The sequence below is a fragment of the Tachyglossus aculeatus genome, chromosome 6, assembly GCF_015852505.1.
Source record: "Tachyglossus aculeatus isolate mTacAcu1 chromosome 6, mTacAcu1.pri, whole genome shotgun sequence".
Taxonomy (NCBI): domain Eukaryota; kingdom Metazoa; phylum Chordata; class Mammalia; order Monotremata; family Tachyglossidae; genus Tachyglossus; species Tachyglossus aculeatus.
Genome location: NC_052071.1, coordinates 48,534,487 through 48,556,822, shown reverse-complemented (window position 1 = coordinate 48,556,822; position 22,336 = coordinate 48,534,487). Strand labels below are relative to the sequence as shown.

General features: G+C 52.3%; 1 protein-coding gene across 1 annotated transcript; it reads left to right on the top strand.

The window, feature by feature from the left end:
* Positions 1-378: 378 nt before the first annotated feature.
* Positions 379-21,283, top strand: PLP1 (proteolipid protein 1). Its single transcript, XM_038747960.1, has 7 exons — positions 379-535; positions 13,509-13,695; positions 14,724-14,988; positions 16,068-16,236; positions 17,375-17,448; positions 18,486-18,551; positions 19,576-21,283. The coding sequence occupies exons 1-7, from the start codon at positions 532-534 to the stop codon at positions 19,645-19,647; spliced, it is 837 nt and encodes a 278-aa protein (XP_038603888.1). The 5' UTR covers positions 379-531; the 3' UTR covers positions 19,648-21,283.
* Positions 21,284-22,336: the final 1,053 nt, after the last annotated feature.

The following is a 22,336-nucleotide window of genomic DNA, read 5'->3' as shown; positions in this document are numbered from 1 at the left end:
GGTCAAGGAGGGAACTCAGCACACACACACACACACACACTGACTCTTCCCCACCCCTGTCCTGCCCGCTGGAGACCCTGGCTGCTCTCAGTGTCAAGGGCAAAGGTGCCAGATTGCTTTCTCTTTTCTCACCCAGAAAAATTCACATTTTCAGACACGAGTTAAAAAAATTAAAAGAAATCCCCCTTCCCAAATGTAAAACTTCTCTAAACTGGCAGCCAAAGGCTGCGGGAGAAGATGGAGCAGGCCCAGGGGCAGGGGAATATCTCTGAGGAGGTGGGGACAAGGGGAGGAGAGGGGGAGGAGGAGGAGGAGGAGGAGGGAAAAGGGCCGGTCCCTTTAAGGGGGTTGGCTGTCAATCAGAAAGCCCTTTTCTTCACTGGAGGGGAGGACAGAGATACTCAGAGAGAAAAAGTAAGGGACGGAGGAAGGACAAGGAGAAGAGAGAGAGTCCAGGATTGTTCCAGCTGCACAAAGGCGGGCACCAAGAGGATAGCGGCCAGCTAGAATCAGACTCTGAATCGCCAAGACATGGGTGAGTTCGGAAACTCTTGAACAATGGTGAGGGTCACTTGGGAGCAATTTTCCAAGTTGTGCTGGGGTTTTTCGCTAGTTTTGGGAGACTGCGTTTGGGCGTTTGGGGTATCTGGTTTGATGGTGTGACACTCTGGTAGGAGAAAGGGTTAACCATTGACTGCCCACTGGGCTGCTGCTTTATTTCCAAAGAATTCAGGGACTTCAAGAAGACTTGAATTCAGGGACTTCAGGGACTTCAGCCGTTTAGGAGGCTGTCCAAGGGCAGCAGGGTCATCCTCTCTCTTGTACCTCCACCTCCCCCAAATCCACTGGCCCCATCCATCCCCGAGACCCCTGAGCTTGTCCTTAAGTAGACACTTGTTACTCCCGCAGCTGAGACTTCCAGATGGGGCCAATGGCAGGAGGAAGATCCAGCCTGCTCTCAACCCCATCCAAGTCCTCTTCATGTCTCAGAAGCCCCCTCCCGAGCTTCAGACCACCCCCACCCCTACAACCTCAGTTCCCGCCTTAGCCACCCCATTACCTGCTTCAGCTTTCCTTACAATGCGGTGTGTACAGGCCTGAACTCTGCTGAAACTCCACCACTGGCCGCTGTGGCTACTAAGCTGGCCAATCTCTCGACTCATCGGTCAGTTGAGGATGCTTGCGGCAGCCCTCCTCTTGGTCCAGTAGACTCTGGGAATCAGGAGACGTGGGTTCTGCTCCCGGTCCTACCTAAAGCTGGCCAATGCAGGGGAAGGCTGCCTATACACTTTGCCAAGTGCAGCACCCCTGCCCTCCTGCTCCCTTGTCGCACTCCGTGCCCCAGTGGAAGTACAACTGGTAGAGATGAGGGACCACTAACACAAGCCATTAACACGAGAATGAATTTCTCTGCGCACGTTCTCAGACAGAGATGCATCCGTCGCACCTGTCGTTGCTGTATTCCAAAATGTGTAGGGTGCCTCTTGAGGGTGAGAGAACAGGGGGATGTCACCCTGAGCCACAGTGGAATAAAGCCGGACTCTGGTTCCTGGGCCCCTTCAGAGTCCAGTCCAGCTCAGCACTGTCTCTGGTACACTCTCATCCGCTAATCCTTGGGAGAGAAGACTTTGTTTCCTGGTTTCTTGGGCCTTTCAACTTGCAGGGAAGGAGATGGAGGGAAAGAAACAACCAGTGGGTGGGAGTCAGTCAGGGACCTAGGTGTGAAGGAAAAGCCTCTGGGCTCAGGTCCCGCCACCCTCAAGATGACACTTCCTGCAGAGAGTAGGATATCGATTTTCTTCCAGATTTCCAGGATTGGAGATGCTCCCCTTAGTCACCAAACGCACCCGCAAGTCCTACCTTCAACGCTCCTTCCTTCCTCTGACTCTGTGTCCAGTAAGGGAGCGAAAGTTTCCGGGGTTCTGGCAGCGGTGGCTTCCTTCTTTTCCCAAAGAATATTTTTTTTTGGCCTCACTAGTCAATCGATAATACTTTCAGAGAGCGTGTTCTGTGCAGGGCTCTGTACTAAGCACCTGGGAGAGTACACAAGAATTATTAGACAACATTCCTGCCCTAGAGAAGCATATAATCTATATTAGTTATGACAGGAAGTCCCAAATGGAGAGAAGTCAATGCGCTGTACTGATTAGACTTCCACCATGCTGCCTGGGCTGTCCTGGGCAGGGAGGAGGGGCAGAACAGCCTGGTGAGGCTGCCGAGTACGGCTGGGAGGAGGGTTGGCACTCCTTTTTCCCACGCTGTGTCCGGCCCGGCTCAAAGTGCTCGCTGGGCGAATGAGAATCCTCAGCTCTTACCAGCTGGCGTTGGAGGCATGTCGGGGGCTGGGGCCAGAGAAGTCCGGGGAGAACTTTTAGACTCCTACTTGGGCAACAGAAGGAACAGAGGGCAGAGGTGGACTCTGGGATGGACATAAGGACTAAATTCTCTCTCCCTCAAAGACCCCAGCGCTTCTGACACAGGACCTTAAGGTGAGGAGGTCAGCGGAGAAAAGAGAGACGGGGTTGAGAAGACCAGAGCAGGACCTCCTAGGGAGCAGGGGTGAGTCTGTGAGCCAGAGATGGGAGGCCGGGGCTCAGCAGAGTCCTACTCTACTTCCTCTGGAGAAGGATGCTCTTCATTAGCCGGCTGAGCTCCTGAAGGGATGCAAGCGGAAGATGTAGGGGGGTCTGGGAAATAAATTGTGATGACCGATATCTGAATGTCTCTGATGTCCTGAACCCCAGGGAATCTCAACACAGTAATTTGAAGCTCAGAGACTGTCTAAGGCAAAGCATGGAAATTCATTCAGTATCCCCTAAGTGGACCCTCCACTAAATAGCACTGATGAAGCTCCCATGCTGCAATAATAATAATAATAATAATAATGGTATTTGTTAAACGCTTACTATGTGCCAAGCACTGTTCCAAGCACTGGGGTAGCTACAAGGTAATGAGGTTGTCCCACATGGAGCCCACAGACTTAATCCCCATTTTACAGATGAGGGAACTGAGGCACAGAGAAGTTAAATGACTTGCCCAAGGTCACACAACAGACCAGTGGCGGAGTCAGGATTAGAACCCACAACCTCTGACTCCCAGAAGGGCCAGCACTGGCTGGGAAGAGGGCCAACAAGGGTGGAGGAGAATCAGTTTGCCTAGGGGATAGATCCCAGGCCTAGGAATCAAATGGACCTGGACTCTAATCCTGGCTCTGCCACTTGTCTGTGGAATGACCTTGGGCAAGTCTCAGTGATCTCTCTATGAAATAGGGATTAAATCCATTGAGCCCCATGTGGGACATGGACTGTGTCCAACTTGATTAGCTTGTACATACCCGAGTGCTTACTACAGTGCCTGGCACATAGTAAGGATTTAACAAATACCATTAGGAAAAAAATATACCACAGGGAACAAGAAAGGGGAGGAGCTCAGCTCCTTCTCAGATGAATCTCTGTAGCCCGGGTTTAACGGCTCATAAGCCAGAGATGAAGTTTCCCGGCTTCACAGCCTTCCAAATAGTTGTCTGTTTCTGATGGGAAAAGTTTGGACCCTGAGAAATGACTGCCTTCACCGCCTGTCTGAGAACAGAGGCTGTTTCCATGGTGCCCGGGCTTGGGTGCAACCCCCTAATTTATTCAGTAACTGTGGGTTGGCAGCTACAATGGTGGGGTGGTGGAATGGATGTGTCCGCACTGTGCGTCGAGGATGTGGGGGCAAATTTTGCTGGCCTCGGCCTAACGCTTACCTTATGGTGTCCAGCCCAGGACAGGAGGGAAGGAGGGAAGGTGAGTGGTTTGAACCAATCCTGCTGTTGGTGCTGAGAAATGTATGAGGTCCCTCTTGGCCTACGGCTCTATTTGGTAGAACTCAAAGTCCTTTCCACCTTAACTACAGCCCTGTGGACCTTTCCCCGCTAAGGTGGGTCTGGGGACTTCAGCTTTAGCTCTTCCAAGTTAGCGGTCTAGAATGGAGGGGCTGTGTGGGAAGGGGCACAGAGAGACACTCTGTCCTGACCGTCCAACATCCTTGGACTTCAGGTCCAAGCTCTGCTCGTCTCTGGACCCTCCCAGTGAATCTGCGGTCTCTCTGAGCAGACCCTCCCCCGGCCCGGCCTCATCTCCGAGCCCGTACCAGCCAGGGCTGCCGCTGTAGATTGGACGGTGCCAGCTGCCCCGGCCCCCACATCAAGGACAGCTCTGTTGCCAGGGCTGGGGCTGGGATGGGCCGGAGGCTGGTTGGGGGTGGGAGGGGTGGGAGGCTGCCAGGGAGAGAGGCTGGGCCGGCCTGTAACTTAGAGAGATGGGACCGCTCCCCTGTCAATGGGCCGGCCTGTTGTTTTGCCCCATTGTTGACGGCTCCTCCCTCTCTCCCCCTTTGTCAGCTGGGCCCAGGAGACAGGCTGGGAATTGTGCGGGCACAAGGGAGTCTTTCTGCTTCCTAACCCTCCCCCTCCTCCTCTCCGTGATCCCCCAGATCCCTGCCGGATTTCTTTCACGGAGTCGTGTCTCCCCGATGAGGGACTGGGGGGTAGGGAAGTGGGGGAGGTGGGTAAGGGGGAAATGAATCCAGCCCCAAAGGGGCACACCTTCAGGGGGCAAACTGGGATGGGTCTTGGGCTCTCGAGGAAGGCCAGGCCAAGGGAAGAGCCTTCAAAAATGGCCCCTGCTTTGGCCCACTGATCTCAGGGACTTAGAGGGGCCAAGGAGCAGCCAACAGAGTGGAGAGGAAGAGTCCACTTTGAGACTTCTTGGCAAAGTGCGGTGATTTACCTGGATCACGGCGGTTGTTCTAGGCAACCAAGCAGCCCATGGTCCAAGCTGTTCACCCCAGGAGTGAGATGTTCCCTGCTCTTGCCTGTGGGAGAGATTTCACACCCCTCTGTTGCTTTCCCTAGCCAGTAGCCACCAGATCCAGGGGCCCCAGACCCCCATCTCACCTCCCCAAGCTGGGCTTCGCAGGATGGGGTGAAAGCGGCTGCCTGGGAGGTCCGGTCTCTCGGGTGATGAGAGAACTGCCCGTGGACTTGAATTTCGGGGGAACCTGCCTGAGGTTTTGGGGCCCTGAGTAGCTCAGATCCAGCCAAACCAGTGCTAGCCCTGTGGTCTGGTCTCAAGCTGGGTCCAAACGTCTCAGCTGGAGGAGAGTGGCCCTCAGCCCCTGTTTGGAGAGACAGCCAAAGCAGAGCAGCTCACAGAGCTTTAGTAATAGTTGTGGTATTAGTTTGAAGTGCATACGATGTGCCAAGCACTGTCCTAAGCAGTGGGGAAGATACAAGATAATCAGGTCCCACACAGGGCTCACAGTCTGAGAGGGAGAACAGGTATTGAATCCCCAATTTACAGATGAGGGAACTGAGGCAGGGAGAAATGAAGTGACTTGCCCAAGTTCACACAGCAGATAAGTGGCAGGTACAGGATCGTAACCCAGGTGCTCTGACTCCTGGGCCTGTGCTCTTTCCACTAAGCCTTATTGCGTCTCCATTTAGGAAGTCTTCCCCATTCAGCTGGAACCGGGGCTCAGGTTAGGGAATGCAACAGAAATGATCCGTGTTTTGGGCAGGCGCTGGATGTGCTGGGCAGGAAATTAAAAGCCCACACATATACACACATGCACATGCACACACCACTGAGGGGGAAATTTACCTGTTTGTGTGTGTGTGTAACTGAAAAGGTAAATGCCGGACCCAGAGTCCCAGCCACACTGTGCACACAAAAAGGTTGTCATGTTTGATGAGCTCTGCACAGGGTGAGAGCTCAATAAGTGTTATTTATTGATTGATGTTTGCAGCATCTGGTGCAATTTTCACTTTTTGTCTCCTAAAACGTAGGTAAATACCATAATCAAGTGGTGTTGTCCTCATTGTGGGCCCAGGGTTCATTATTGTTACTATTGTCATTATTATGGTATCTGTTAAGCACTTACTATGTGCCAGACACTGTACTAAGCACTGGGGTGAATACAAGCAAAATGGGTTGGGCACAGTCCCTGTCCAACACAGGGCTCACAGTTTTAATCCCCATTTTACAGATGAGGTAACTGAGGCACAGAGAAGTGACTTGCCTAAGATCACCTAGCAGACAAGTGGTAGAGCTAGAATTAGAACTCAGATCCTTCAGACTCCCAAGCCTGTGCTCTATCCACTAAGCCAGGCTTCTTCTTTAGATTTCCCCAGTCAGGTTTGATGACCCTTGGGGCCTCTGGCCATCGGGGAGCGGTAATAATGGCATTTATTGAGTGCCCACTGAGTGCGATCAATCAGTCAATGGTAGCTATTGAATGCTTGCTTGTGCAGAGCATTGTACTTGATCGCTTGGAAGAGTACAAAACAATAAGATTTGGTAGACATGGTCCCTGCCCACGATGAGCTTACAGTCTAGGAGTTTAGGAGAAAACAATGAAATTAGTAAAGCTGATCTCTGCCTTCAAAGAGCTCACTCTGTAACTCAGGCAACGGCTGGAAAAATCACTTATGCACATATATTCAGTGTTGGGGATAGACATAAATGCATATAAACATACATATGTGCAAAAGGGGGCCAGAGGTTTGGTAAGAATCTGGGCTCTGTTGATTAATAATGCTACTACTAATAATGGCATTTGTTAAGTGCTTACTATGTGCAAAGCACTGTTCCAAGCACTGGGGAGGATACAAGGTGAGAAGGTTGCCCCACGTGTGGCTCTCAGCCTTAATCCCCATTTTACAGATGAGGTAACCGAGGCAGAGAGAAGTCAAGTGACTTGCCCAAAGTCACACAGCTGACAACTGCCAGAGCTGGGATTTGAACCCATGTCCTCTTTCCACTGAGCCATGCTGCTCCTCTTAAATTAGTTGGGTCAGACTGTTGGAAGATGTTGGATTTTAGGAGGACTTTGATGGTGGGGAGGACTAAGGTCTGGGAGATCATGGTTGAGGGGAGCAAGAGAAGAGGGAGTTTTAAGCCCCTTGCAGTGACCAATCAATCAATCAATCAATCAATCGTATTTATTGAGCGCTTACTATGTGCAGAGCACTGTACTAAGCGCTTGGGAAGTACAAATTGGCAACATATAGAGACAGTCCCTACCCAACAGTGGGCTCGGAAGAGAAGTAGAGAAGGTGGGCTTGGGCTTCCAGTCTAGTGTCCCTGTCAACCGTACACACAGTAACGAAGCGCTCAATAAAAACGATTGAATGAATGAATGAATGAACCGTAAGCTTGTTGTGGGCAGGGAGTATGTCTGTTATATTGTACCATCCAAAGCACTGAGCATAGTGCTCTGCACACCGTAAGCGCTCGATAAATACAATTCATTGACTGGGAGGAGTGGAGGGGGGCAGCAGGGGCAACTTTTAGTGAAACTTTTAGTTCCCTCTTTGCCTCCCATTTGGGGAATGAAGCCAGCAAAGTGGGAAGCCGATTAAATTAGAGTCTAATGTGGAGAGGAGGGGGAAAGGGCATATTTGAGATAGAAACAGAATAGTTAGTGACTTAATACTCCCTTGATCAGCAGTGAGAAGCAGCGTGGCTTAGTGGAAAGAGCACAGGCTTGGGTCAGAGGTCTTGCGTTCTAATCCTGGCTCCACCAATTATCAGCTGTGTGACTCTGGGCAAGTCACTTAACTTCTCTGTGCCTCAGTTACCTCATCTGAAAATGGGGATTAAGACTGTGAGCCCCACGTGGAACAACCTGATCACCTTGCATCCTCCCCGGCGCTTAGAACAGTGCTTCGCCCATTGTAAGCACCTAACAAATGCCATCATTATTATTATCAGGCTAGGAGAGCTACAGCAAAAGATATCACTGTTGTATTGTATTCTCTTAAGAGTTTAGTAAAGTGCTGGGCACACAGTAAGGGCTCAATAAATATCACTGATTGATTGATTGATTGAGCTGCCTAACACAGAAAGATGAGTCACAGTGTAGGATTTCCTTCTGAGGGACTAGTTGAATCTGTCACCTGGGTCACTATCTCCTCAGTCCCAGCCCCATTCCCGTTCATTCATTCAATCATATTTATTGAGCGCTTACTGTGTGCAGAGCACTGTACTAAGCGCTTGGGAGGTACAAGTCCTCCGGATTAAGAAGCCCCCTGGGTGAAGATGGCTGGCCTCCTGATAAACCATTAGCCTTCCTTTTGTTCCCTGTTTATCTCCTAGTCCCTCCCTCCCCCAGGCCCATTCTTTCTCCCCCCCCAAGAATACTGATGAGGCCCTAGAGTTGGCAGGCCGACCATAAAGCCCCTTTGTGTTGTGGGCAGCGGAGGGCTTGGTACAAGCCATGACCTCCTACTTGGGGAGAGCAGACAATGGTGGAGTCAGTGACCCCCACCTCCCTCGCTCTTTAGTAGTAGAGAAACCCCTTGAGATGGGCCGGTGGATGAGGAGGGAAGGAGAAGAAGGGGTGAGCCTTTCATTTCCTCCCAACAGCTGGGTTGGGGAGGAAAAAGGCAGCGCCAACTCTCTCAGCCTGGTTTTCTTCGACCGGTGGGGAGGTGCAGAATGAGGGATAAGTGCCCCTCTCCCTCCCCAACCCTCTCTTCATCTCCGTCAGCAGGAGACTGGCCCAAAGAACAAAGTCTTCTGCAGTGTGAGTCCGAGAGGGAAGGATTTCCAGGAGCTATGGCCTGCTAGACCTGCCTACCTGTCTCAGTGTAAGGCTGTGGGCAAGGCCACTCCCGGATGAGACCAGTGGCTCATCCCCAGCCCAGTGCTTTGCCTCCGATGGTGGCAGCGCCAGGCTATTTAGAGGAACCGGATGCTGAATTCCGTCCCAAACAGCTGACCTAGGCCTTCAGGTCTTTGGAGCTGGACTCCTGGTGGGACATGGAAACACCAAGGAGTAGCCTCTGCCTGCTCTTCGGCATGATGTGGCCCTCCCAGGCCCTGGGCCCTACGTTCTTGTGTGGATTCTGGGAATGCCTTCCTGTCTCCCTGTACCACTAGGAACCTCATATGTCATAAACACATGCCCACATACCCACCATGAACACCACACACAAACAAACATAGGCCGTAGACCACACAAACACTCCCCACCACACGTGCACTCCCCGCCACACAAACACTCTCTCTCTCTCTCTCTCTCTCTCTCTCTCTCTCTCTCTCTCACTCTCTCTCTCTCTTTCTCATGAGCAGGATCTACCAGCATTTTTTTCTGGTGAGCTCCTGACTACACCTTGTAACCTCCCCAGAGCTTTTAGACTGTGAGCCCACTTTTAGACTGTGAGCCCACTGTTGGGTAGGGACTGTCTCTATATGTTGCCAACTTGTACTTCCCAAGCACTTAGTACAGTGCTGTGCACACAGTAAACGCTCAACAAATATGACTGATTGATTGATTGACAATCTCCCACTCAGTAAAGTTGGCCTTGGCAGACAGTTGCCTTGATGCAGTCAAATGAGGATTAAGACCATAAGCACCATGTGGGACAGGGACTGTGTCCAACCTGATTATTCTGTATGTATCATTATTATTCTGTATGTATCATTATTATTCTGTACATATCAGGGAAGCAGCATGGCTCAGTGGAAAGAGCCCAGGCTCTGGATTCAGAGGTCATGGGTTCAATTCCTGGCTCCGCCAATTGTCAGCTGTGTGACTTTGGGCAAGTCACTTAACTTCTCTGGGCCTCAGTTCCCTCATCTGTAAAATGGGGATGAAGACTATGAGCCCCCCGTGGGACAACCTGATCACCTTGTAACCTCCTCAGCGCTTAGAACAGTGCTTTGCACATAGTAAGTGCTTAATAAATGCCATTATTATTATTATTATTCATCCCAGTGCTTAGTATAGTGCCTGGCACACAGTAAGTCCTTAGCAAATACCATTTAAAAAAAAAGCCCTGGGAAAATGAAAAGAATTTGATTGGGCTGCTCTTGCAGGGGCAGCTGGGGTTATAATATAATAATAATAATGGTATTTGTTAAGCACTTACTATGTGCAAAGCACTGGGGGGATATAAGGTGATCAGGTTTTCCCACGTGGGGCTCACAGTCTTAATCCCCATTTTACAGATGAGGTAACTGAGGCCCAGAGAAATTAAGTGACTTACCCAAAGTCACACAGCTGACAATTGGCGGAGCCGGGATTTGAACCCTTGACCTCTGAATCCAAAGCCCGGGCTCTTTCCACTGAGCCACGCTGGTTGGTCAATCCCAGCCAAGCCCTGGTTGGTGACCTGGCCGATGAGGCTACCCCTCTGCCTATCACTCCGTAGCCCTGGAGAAGCAGTGTGGCCTAGTGGGTAGAGCACAGGCCTAGGAGTCAGAGGACCTGGGTTCTAATCCCAGTACCGTAATGTGTGTGACCTTGGCCATATCACTTAACTTCTCTGTGTCTCAGTTACCTCACCTGTCAAATGAGGATTAAGACCGTGAGCCCCATGTGGGACAGGGACTGTGTCCAACCTGATTATTTTGTATCTATCCCTGTACTTAGTATAGTGCCTGGCATGTAGTAAGTCCTTAGCAAATACCATTAAAAAAAAAAGCCCTGGGAAAATGAAAACAATTTGATTGGGCTGCTCTTGTGGGGGCAGCTGGGGTTATAATATAATAATTTATTTATTTTACTTGTACATATCTATTCTATTTATTTTATTTTGTTAGTGTGTTTGGTTTTGTTCTCTGTCTCCCCCTTTTAGACTGTGAGCCCACTGTTGGGTAGGGACTGTCTCTATATGTTGCCGACTTGTACTTCCCAAGTGCTTAGTACAGTGCTCTGCACACAGTAAGCGCTCAATAAATATGATTGATTGATTGATAATGGTTTTTGTTAAATGCTTACTATGTGCAAAGCACTGGGAGGGATATAAGGTGATCAGGTTGTCCCACGTGGGGCTCTCAGTCTTAATCCCTATTTTACAGATGAGGGAAGTGGGGCCCAGAGAAGTTAAGTGACTTGCCCAAAGTCACACAGCTGACAATTGGCAGAGCTGGGATTTGAACCCTTGACCTCTGAATCCAAAGCCCGGGCTCTTTCCACTGAGCCACGCTGGTTGGTCAATCCCAGCCAAGCCCCAGTGGAGGGGAAGACTGGGACTGGCACAAACAGGCTTTTTCAGGTGAGGGCTGACCCACCAGATTGGGCAAGGGCAGAAAATTCACTCAGTGCCATTTAGTGAGCAGAAATAAGGCTACAAGATTCTCCTAAGGTCTTTCCTGGTCACTGTTGCCTCCCTGTTCTCCCGTGATCCTGAGGGCGGTTTCACAAATGCTCAAGCCGTATTGCTTCCTCTTCCTGGCTAATTAGTGTGCCTGAACCCCAAAAGAAACTGGTCTGGAAACAATGAAAATCAGGCGGAGCGCCGACATTTCCTGCAACCCCTAGGCCTCTCCTTACCAAGTCGTCTGTGCATTTTCAAGGGAGCCTGTCCTTGCGAGGTCCCTTGTAAGAGGTTACTGAGATTGGGAGCCAGAGAAAGAACAGGTTGGAAATAAGCAGGGAGCTTTCTGCCGCAGTGAAAGACCCTGGCACAGGTTTACCCCTTGGGCAAGGGGCCGCTTTGAAGCCCAGAGAGATTCTAGCCTTACCTTCAAGGAGGATCTCTTTAGCTCTGACCCTTTGAGGGGTTGGGCAGGAAGGCTTGAGTGACCTAATGATTGAAGCAGCCTACTTTAATGGAAAGAGCATGGGCCTGGCAGCCGTACGACCTGGGTTCTAATCCCTCCTGCACCACTTTGCAGTCTCTGTGCCTCAGTTTCCTCAACTGAAAAATGGGGATTCAGTATCTGTTCTCCCTGTGAATCGCATGTGGGACAGGGCCTGATTAACTTGTAGCTACTCCAATGCTTAAAACAATGCTTGACACATAGAAGGTGCTTAACAAATGCCACTTAATAAAAACGATTATCCTCCATCCACAAGAGGGTTTTGTTGACTGCCGGCTTTCATGTGTGTCGATGAGAGGAAAATCTGCATCTCAATCCCTTCGGGATTCTGGCTGCTGAAGGAAACCGGCTTTCAGAGCACTTTCCCATCAAACTACTCATTGTCATGAGTCCTCTGGTACCCACCTCACTCTGCTCCAAGTGTTTAAAAGTACAGAAATCTGCTCCCAGTAGGTGCTTAATAAATTTTAGAGACTGATCCATTCTGGACCGTGGCTTGCGATTGGCTTGTTTCAGTCCTGTTCATAGTCACAGCCGCTTTCCCATGTGCTTCAATTTAGGGCTGTGGATTTCGTGAGCTCAGCCCTCATGTACTCTCTTCCTAACCCTGCTAACGCTGACCCTTCCTAACACTGCTTTGGGGAAGCAGCGTGGCTCAGTGGAAAGAGCCGGGGCTTTGGAGTCAGAGGTCATGGGTTCAAATCCCGGCTCTGCCACTTGTCAGCTGTGTGACTTTGGGCGAGTCACTTAACTTCTCTGTGCCTCAGTTACCTCAACTGTAAAATGGGAATTAATACTGCGAGCCCCCCGTGGGACAACCTGATCACCTTGTAACCTCCCCAGTGCTTAGAACAGTGCTTTGCACGTAGTAAGCGCTCAATAAATGCCGTTATTATTATTAACCCTGGAGAAAACGATGAGGGAGAAACTGGCTTAGCAAACAGCCAACACGATTACCTGGCAGTAAAGTTTGCCCTGATCCCACCCAGACTCCCAACACTGCTAGCATCCCCCTCTAGCATTTGATTCCCTGCTTGCGGCTCTTCTTGATGCTAGACTGAGAAAGGAGCCTCTGCTCGCAGCAAACAGACTCAGAGTTCCCCCCAGACTCAGAATTCCCCCCAGACTGCCCGGCATCTGAGAAGGGAATGAAGAGGAGGAGCGTTTTCCATTTCCTTCAACTCTGGGGCTTAATTTAATTTATTATTAATAATATCATTATTAATAATAATAATAATGGCATTTATTAAGCACTTACTATGTGCAAAGCACTGTTCTAAGTGCTGGGGAGCTTAAAAGGTGATCAGGTTGTCCCACGGGGGCTCACAGTCTTAATCCCCATTTTCCAGATGAGGTAACTGAGGCCCAGAGAAGTGAAGTGACTTGCCCAAAGTTGAACAGCTGACGATTGGTGGAGCCGGGATTTGAATCCATGATCTCGGGCTCCAAAGCCCGGGCCCTTTCCACTGAGCCATACTACTTCTTCTACCCTCTGCCTGATTCTGTAGCACCTGCTTCAAGTCTGAAGAAAGAAAGGGGCCCTGGCCAGGTCCAGGCCAGTGAAGACTGTGAGCCCCCCGTGGGACAACCTGATCACCTTGTAACCTCCCCAGCGCTTAGAACAGTGCTTTGCACATAGTAAGCGCTTATAAATGTTATTATCCAGGTCCTGGGGACCCTGTAGAAACTTCATCGGGTCTTGGACTAGGAGCAAGATGACAGTTAATCAGAGTCCCTCGTGGCTGACTCTCTCTCTCTCTCTCTCTCTCTCTCTCTCTCTCTCCCTCTGTCTTCCAACTTTCCTCTCTCCTTTCTTTTCTTCCTCCCTCCCTCCCTCCCTGTCTCCCTCCTGCCTTCCTCTGTCTCTCACTCCCCCACCCCTTCCTCCTCCTCTTTCCATCCTTCCCTCCATCCCAGGCTTGTTAGAATGCTGTGCAAGATGCCTGGTGGGTGCACCCTTTGGATCTCTGGTGGCCACAGGCTTGTGCTTCTTTGGGGTGGCCCTGTTCTGCGGCTGTGGGCATGAAGCTCTCACGGGCACAGAGCGGCTAATTGAGACCTACTTCTCCAAAAACTTCCAGGACTATGAGTATCTCATCAATGTGTAAGTATCGACTCCACCCTGGGCTCCTCCCTCTCTCCCTGCCCCCATTTCTTGCTGGGTCTCCTGGGAGTATTTGGGTTGGACAAGCTGGGACCCCGTTCCTTTCCCCGGGGGCTCCTCCGACACATGCCCAGACACGGCAAGGGAGACCTGCCTGCTCCCTTGACAGCCTAGAATGCCAAGCAACCTGTCTCTGCCTGGGCTCTTGCCCCGCTGCCTGGTTTCTGGTTCCACCAGGGCTCCCTGGGCTCCCTCCTAGGTATTCTTTGGAATCACGGGAATTACAGGAATTGGGATTTGCTTGTGGGTTTTCCATCTAGTTTCCTTTCCCCTGGGCTGCATCCCTCTCCCCTCCCTGCATCAATCAGTCTCACCCAGACGAGGCCAATCGGCCAAGTTCCCTGAGACCTCCTAGCACCCTATGGCCATGTGCCCGGCCCAGCGGCACCCCACTTGGCTCTGGAAGATGTACCTCTCGGTGCCCTCTGCGGGGGTGGGGGTCCCTGGGCTGAGTCGTGTACACATATGGAAAGGGTTCAGGTCTTCCTGAACTCCAGCCTCCCTCCTCCACCCTGGCTTTCTCATCTGTTTTCTGTCTGTTCCCTCCGGATCAGGTGGAGCAGATATAGGGCAAGCTGAGGCCTCTGCTGTGGTAGGGAAGGAGGACTCAGGGAAGGCCACTGGTCAAGACTGAGATGCTTCTAGCCGGGTGCCCTCTCTCTTGCCTCCGTCTGGGCCTGGGAATAAGTAACTCCTCTCCCCGAGCCTCCACTGGCTCTTCAGCAAGCCAGGGATGGATTTCCTGTCTTCCCCTCAGTGCCCCGGCCCTGCCGAGCCAGTAGAGGCAGGTTTAGGAGGCTAGCTGTGGGGCTGTCACACCGGGCCCCACCTCTGCCCTCTCTTTTGGACGGCCTTTCCTGGGAGCGTTCCCCCGTCTTGACGGAAGAAGCCCCAGGGCCTGAATTTACAGGACGCTGTCCTCTTTCTCCACCAACCCCCTTGCTCTCTGTGTCCACCTGGCCACCCAGCATCCACGGCTTTCAGTACTTCATCTACGGAACCGCCTCTTTCTTCTTCCTGTACGGGGCCCTCCTGCTGGCCGAGGGCTTCTACACCACTGGGGCGGTCAGACAGATCTTCGGCGACTACAAGACAACCATCTGCGGCAAGGGTCTGAGCGCTACGGTAACAGGGGGCCCGGCCAAGGGGAGGGGTGCCAGAGGTCATCATCAAGCTTACTGTTTGGAGCGGGTGTGTCATTGTTTGGGAAAATGGCTAGGACATCCCGACAAGGTGATCCTCATCAGGTTTTTATGGCAATATCCGAGGGCGAGGAGGGGGTTGGGGGAGGCTGGGGCCGGGGCCCTCCCCGACGCCGGGTCCTGAGCAGGGGCCCGGCGGGCGTGGGATGGGAGGGGTTGGGGGGGCGGGGGAGGGGCCGCGGGGGTCCTGAAAGAACGCGGCGCCAGGCCGGCCGAGCCACAGCCCTGAAAATCCCACCAAAAAACAATTTCCCAAAACTGAAAGGGCCCGGTGAGGGCGTGGGAGGAGGGGGAAGTTTCTTCCAGTCAAAGTGGCCAGCCTTGGCCTCCTGTGGGCACCTCCTGCTGGCCTCCCCCCTCCGGCCACCAAGCCCTCTTTGACAGAGTGGTGGCTCGGCCGAAGGGGCACCCAGAGCCCCGACCCCGGGTCCGGACCTGCCCCGCAGGCCCAGACTCACCAAAGGGCCCGGATGGGAGCAGGCGAGCAGGCCCATGCTGCATCGTGCCAGACTTGGGGGCCCGGCCCCAACCACCCTTGAGCCACATCCCACAGCACTTTGCAGAGGAAGGGGGAGACTGGCTATAGTCCGCTAGGCCCCTGTCCCCCGGACAAGCCTCCGACTCCCCATCTCGATCCCGGAGGACGGTCACCAGCTCAGGGGCCGGCCAGCCATCTCCGCCAGAAGCCACAGTCCTGGCTGTCGGCCGGAGGCCCAGAGAAGGCAGCCTTGATCTCACACCCACCTCTCCCACCAACTTCGCTACTTCTCTGGGATGCAGACTGACCCCAGGGATTTTCCAAGCTCAGCCGGAGGCCAGAAGGGGCACGGCTTTCTTTCAGGACCCGTTCGGGTTTCCCTTTACACCTTACCTGACCGGGAACACCCTGGGGTCGGCGGTCACACTTTGGGCAGTTCTCTAGCTCTTCGGCGGAGGTAGATAACTGCGCCAGGACCCTGAACACAGCAGCCTCGGTCTCTCTGTCCATCCGGAGAGAGATCTCTGGAGAGACGAGAGGCTCGGGGATCTCCCGGCTCGGGCCGCGGTGCCACTGGCCGCAGCTGACCTTTAACCCTTCTCCTGCTGTCTCGGTTGTCTCGACCGTTTTAGTTTGTGGGCATTACTTATGCCCTGACCATTGTGTGGCTCTTGGTGTTTGCCTGCTCGGCCGTGCCTGTTTACATTTATTTTAACACCTGGACCACCTGCCAATCTATCGCCTTTCCCAGCAAGACCACGGCCAGCATAGGCAGCCTCTGTGCCGACGCCCGGATGTACGGTGAGCTGCGGGGGGAAGAAGCGGAAGGGGCCGATCCTCCCGCTGTCTCTGCGGCGTGCGGGAGGAGGAGAAAGAGGAGGGGGAGGATCAGGGACAGGAAAGAACGGCTGAGCATCTAGATAGGAAAAACTTGGAGGGACCAGGAGAGAGGGCACAATGAGAATAATGTCATCCGGTCCGGCTGACCCGGGGCTTGGAAGGGCAGTGGGCACCCCAGATGGCAGCATGCTTGGAATAGAGAACAGGGAGCCCAAAGGAGCAAATTCTAGGTGTGAGTGAGCAACCTTTCCCTGGAAAATTGGTCCAGGTCCCAGGGAGCCAGAGTTCTCCCTCCTTAGGCCTTACCAAGGAAATCGAAGGAAGCGCATGAAGTTCCCTCCCAGGGTTGATGAGGGGCCCCTAGAATTGGGGGTGGCTGTGACACTTAGCTGTTCCCCACTACTATGTGCTAAGCTCTGGAGTTAGTTATCATTTTGGATACGGTTCCTGTCCCCCATGGGGTTCAGAGTCTAGCTCAGTCCCCTCTGACAGAGGAGGAATCTGAGGTCCAATCAGTTAATCAATGATATTTATTGAGCTCTTACAGCATGCAGAGCACTGTACTAAGTCCTTAGGAGAGTACAATACGATAGAGGAGGTGGACACAGTTCCTGCCCTCAAGGAGTCCAGAGAGGCTAAGTGACTCGCTGACCAACCCACAGCAGGCCGGTGGCAGAGCTGGGACAATAACCCTGTGCCTCAGTTACCTCATCTGTAAAATGGGGATTAAGACTGTGAGCCCCCAACCTGATCACCTTGAAACCTCCCCAGTGCTTTGCGTATAGTAAGCGCTTAATAAATGCCATCATTATTATTATTAATAACCCGGTGCCATGCTCTTTCCACTCCGTCACTCTGCCCCCCCTCCCTAGATGTAGCTGCATTCCTGCAGGAGGCACACGTGGCAAAGCCAAAGCCTACGTGTTTCCCAAGGGATCGCTCTCCTGGCCACAATCCCTCAGAGGACAGGGCCCTAGTCGAGCCGCCTCGTTATGGCGGGGTCAGCCATGGAAAGGTGCCGAGGGAGGAGGGTGGGAGAAGGTGGTTGGACCACCATGGTCCAGCCACCTGAGCGCTCGGTTTTTCTCACCTGGCCCAGGTGTTCTCCCCTGGAATGCCTTTCCTGGAAAGGTGTGTGGCTCCAACCTGCTGTCCATCTGCAAAACGTCTGAGGTGAGTGGGTCACCGTGGTCACTCCCCCTCTGCTGCATCAGAAGCTGTAGGCCCGGATGCTCCAGCAGTGTCCTCTGCAAGGAGCTGGAGGAATCCCGGGATGCGGGGTCATGTCCATCTAAGAGAAGCAGCGTGGCTCAGTGGAAAGAGCCCGGGCTTTGGAGTCAGAGGTCACGGGTTCAAATCCCGGCTCCGCCAATTGTCGGCTGTGTGACTTTGGGCAAGTCACTTTACTTCTCTGTGCCTCAGTCACCTCATCTGTAGAGTGGGGATTAAGACCGTGAGCCCCCCGTGGGACAACCCGATCACCTTGTAACCTCCCCGGTGCTTCGAACAGTGCTTGGCACATAGTAAGCGCTTAATAAATGCCATCATTAATTAATTAAGTAATTTTCTGATAATGTTGGCATTCATTGAGAGCCCATTACCTGCCAAGCATTGTGCTTAGCACTAGGATACAAGCAGGACCATCAGATTGGCAGCTGTCCCCGTCCCTTAAGGGATCAGAATCTCAGAGGGAGGGAAGAAAGAAGGGAGGGCTGACATTTCTTCCCATTTTACAGATGAAGAAACTGAGGCTCAGAGAGGTTAAATGACTCACTTAAGGTCAGTCGGCAGGCCTGGGACTAGAGGCCAGGTGTCCTGGCACCCAGGCCCATGCTCTTTCCAGTAGGTTACTTTGGCACAGTAGTGAAGTCCCCAACCCCACAGGCAAGCTGGGAAAGTTGGGTGGATTTCCTCTTTCCCATTAGGAGACAGCTTTGTTCCTGGGGTCCGACAGAGAGTATCCTTGACCTGAAAGAACCTGAAAGTTCTACCTCCTTTGGATCCTACCCCAACCCTTCCCTGAGAGGTCTGTCTTCTAAGAGCGTGAGGGCAGAACGCAGTTGTTGGTGTCTTTTGGCTGAAACAATAGCTGCTCCTGTCCCTGGGCCAGTAACATCTAAACCTCAGCAGCAGGGCAGCCCTGGGAAGCCCCGGGAACAGGCCGAGTCAGGAATTTCTTAGGTTTTATTCGTGGTTGCATTTCTTTGCAGTTCCAAATGACCTTCCATCTGTTTATTGCTGCCTTTGTGGGAGCCGCGGCCACCCTTGTTTCGCTGGTGAGTCGAGGCTCAGTGGGATCTTGGCAAACCCTGCCCTGCATTAGGATCAGCCCTGCCCGGAGGCTGGGGGATGGCCCCTATGGCTCCACAACCTCGCCGGCGGCCTGACTGGCGTCAGCACTGACCGTGGGTAAAACCCGGTGCTCTCCGACAGCAGGGGGTGGAGGAGCTTTGGGAACCAAGTGATTCCTGGCAAAACGATGCCTTTCCAGAAAGGGCGTCGGGGAGGAAGGGATGTCACGAAGAGCAGCTTTTGGAGTTGCAGTCACGATGCGGAAGATTCCTGTCTGCACTCATCTGTCACGGTTACTGGCCACTGGGCCAGATTGGGAGACCGTGTATTTCCAAAGTGACTGGCAGAATACAGTGCCCTTCCCAGCTCCTGGTGTGAGACCCAGCCAGTTTCTTCCATGCCTCCCTCGCTCCCTCCGTCTCGGAGTGGAGAGTGAGGTGGCAAGAGGGGGGACCCTGGAGCTCGGGCCCAGACTGCTTGCTGCCTCCCCCAATGACAGGCCAACCATCAGCACTGTGAACTCCTGGCCCTCTGGGCGGGCTGCTTCTCCAGCCCCTCACAACCAATAAATTAATGGTATTTAATGAGCATTAACTGTGTGCAGAGCACTGTCCTAAGCATCTGGCAGAGAACAAAAGTTCAAAGGCATGGTCCCTGCCCTGGAGGAGCTGGCCAGCTAGGGTGGGAAGATGGACATAAAATCATTTCATAGTAACTTCCAGGTCCAGGAGAAGGCTTGTCCCGTGGGGTTTCTCAGAGGGCCCCCGGGGGGCTGTGTGGCCTCTGTGCTCAGACCATCTACTGCCACCAGCCCAACCAGGGAAGGAAGATGGGGCCCTGGCCACCAGCCCAGCCAGGAAGTCGGCCCAACTCTGGGTTAGCTTTAGGGGGCTCCTTGAAGGGGGCCTCCCAGTGAACCCATTCAGTCAAGCCCCTGAGAAAGAGGGCGCAGAGAGTCAGGAGTTGACATTTCCTCTCACACACACGTTCTCTTTTTCGCTCCCACAGCTCACTTTCATGATTGCCGCCACCTACAACTTTGCCGTCCTGAAACTCATGGGCCGGGGCACCAAGTTCTAATCTCCAAGCGGGCTTCCAGGAGACCCCCACCCTCCCCATCCCTTCTTCCTCCTTTCCCACTCCCCTCTTCCCCCCACCCCGGCTAACAGAGGCCCTAACCACCAGCCAGGCCACACTGCCTCTCCCAGCTTAACCCTTTGCCCTCACTGCTGACTCTTCCTCTTCCTCCTCGGTGACTATAACAAGAAAGGAGAGAGGCCCAGGCAGGGGGACCTCTCCACATTCTCTCCCCTCTGGGTACATCGCTGGGCCATTTTGCTTCACTGCTCGTTCCTCAAAAGAAAGGGAGGGGCCAGGTTGAGGATTACCTAATTGCCTGTTCTCGAGAGAAATGAAGGTTCCAACCCAATCTTGACCTGTTTCTCCTGAGAGCAAGGAGACATCCGTCCAGTTTTCGCCAGGCGCAGCCCCCTGTGGGGAAATAAAATGGAGAGGAAAGGTATTTGCAGAGAGAGAGAAGGAAGTCGCCCGGGCCCATTGCCATCTAGAGAGGCCAGAGGGATTCTCCCCATGTCAGAGGACTCACTCCTCTTGCTACCACCGTTGAAGGAAATGGATCGACCCGCGAGAATCTGCCCCAATCTGCCTCTCGCTCCTTGGGGGGAGGAGAGGGTCGGAGCAAGGATCTTCCAGATGCAGGAAGAGAGCACTGACCCCTGTGGTGAGGGAATCTCTAAGTCTTAACAAAGCCAACCCTACTTATAGCATAAGGGAGCCGGCGTCCGTGTTTCTGTGTAGACGAAGGCGAGCCTCGGCCTTCCGCTGGACAGGGTTGTCGGCATCTTAACTCCTGCATCTTCTTCAGCATTGCTACCATGGCAACCCTAGAGTTTCCAGGGAGCAGAGCTTGCTCTCAAAAGAGCGGCAGCGGCAACGGAAACAGCAGCCGCCACAGCCGCTACAGCAGCGCAGCCCCAGAGGCCTCTCTTGTAAACCCAAGATAACTTGGGAGTCCAAGCTTTTGCTTATCTTTTCTCTGTTAACCAGCTGTGTGCACTGAACTCGGTTATACCTTCACAATGGTGCTTTTTCTCACGGGGGTGATGCTTGTTCAGTCGTCGTCGGTGAGGGGAAGATCTCGATTCGTTTCTGACTGGGGCAAATAGCGCGTCTCCCGCCTGGTTCATCATTTGCCGCACATCAGGATGAGTTTGGTTTGGCACCGGAGGGGCCTGGAGGATCCGCTTTGGTCTTTTTAAGTGGAGACAGGAATAAAGCAACTCGAGCGCCTCGCCTTGTGGGCTCTTTTAATCTGGCCGTCCATTTCCCAGATTAAAGCACGCGATTCCCCGATCTAGAGGGACCATCTCTCTCCTGTTCAGGGCCTAGACAGGTGTGGCAAGCCTGGAATTGGACTCCAGTGACTGCCTAGTTTTACTTTCTCGTTAAAAAGGGGGGAATCTGTTTGGACGTCATTATCAACTTGCCCTACTACAGAAGTGGCCCGTTAAAGGACACTTCATCCCCTGACAGACCAAGGGCAATATCCTTCCCCTGCGGCTGGCCTTTCACCCACCCTTCCATCTCTTCCCAAGGAAATTGGTCAGGAGGAGGAGGGCCAGGGCTAGGCTCTGATTTCAGTCTTTTCTTCTTGTTCTGTTAACCCTGGCAAATAAAGTTGGCTTGTGTTTATTTATTCAAGAAATACGCTTCAGTGGAGGACTGGGGTCTCTTCCGTCACAACCATTGTTTTCCAAAACAATGTTTTCCAAAACAATGCTTTCCAAAAATCCTGACGCTGCCACTGGTCAGCTGTGTGACATTGGACAAGTCACTTCACTTCTCTGGGCCTCAGTTACCTCATCTGTAAAAATGGGGATTAAGACTGTGAGCCCCCCGTGGAACAACCTGATCGCCTTGTAACGTCCCCAGCGCTTAGAACAGTGCTTGGCACATAGTAAGCGCTTAACAAATACCAACATTATTATTGTTATTATTAAAATAGTTCCAGAGAAATGTTTGCCTTCGTCTCAACTTTCCAAGGAAGGAACTTGTATTTCCAATTAAGTCTGCCGGTTCGGTTCCCGAAGTTCACGGGGACGGAGAGGGAAGGAGGGTGCGGGCACAGTAAGAAACCAATCAAGATCAGGGCAAGCGAAGTCGTCCATACCTTGTGTTCGATTTGGATTTAATAATATAACAAATAACCAACCCCTTCCCAAACCTTGTCTACACACACACAGGGAGAGAGTTAATCAACAATGTTTCCTTCATTTCTGATCTAGAATTTCAACTTTTTAACACGCATAAAGGATAAACTATGTAGAGGCTTATCTTAAAAGATGTATTTTATAAAATTAAAGAAAATAAATTAAAATTAAGAATGTTCTCCATCAAACATTGAGTGCGTCTATTGAATGAATCTTGGTCTGAAACTATGAGTGTTAATAAACTTAGCCTGGGGGGAGACACTTTTCCTTAAAGGTAAGAGGGCACTTCCTATAAAACATCAGATTCAACCCTCCCAACATCTCTTTAGGAGCCTGGACGATGCCACTAACCCGTGGCTCTTCGTTCAGTCAGTGACTGTGTTGTTGTGAGCTGCAGAGGGGAAACAACATCAATTTCTTTTCATGGTATTTGTCTACGTAGGAGGGAGGAGGATTGAATCCCCCCCATTTACAGTTGAGGCAACTGAGAAGTTAAGTGACTTGCCCAAGGTCACACCGCAAGTAATTGGCAGAGTGGG

Excerpts from the sequence above, each read along its gene's own strand:
- PLP1 (XM_038747960.1), top strand. Across the intron at positions 13,696-14,723 it reads TATGAGTATCTCATCAATGT|CATCCACGGCTTTCAGTACT; the intron begins GTAAGTATCGAC and ends CTGGCCACCCAG. Across the intron at positions 17,449-18,485 it reads CCATCTGCAAAACGTCTGAG|TTCCAAATGACCTTCCATCT; the intron begins GTGAGTGGGTCA and ends ATTTCTTTGCAG.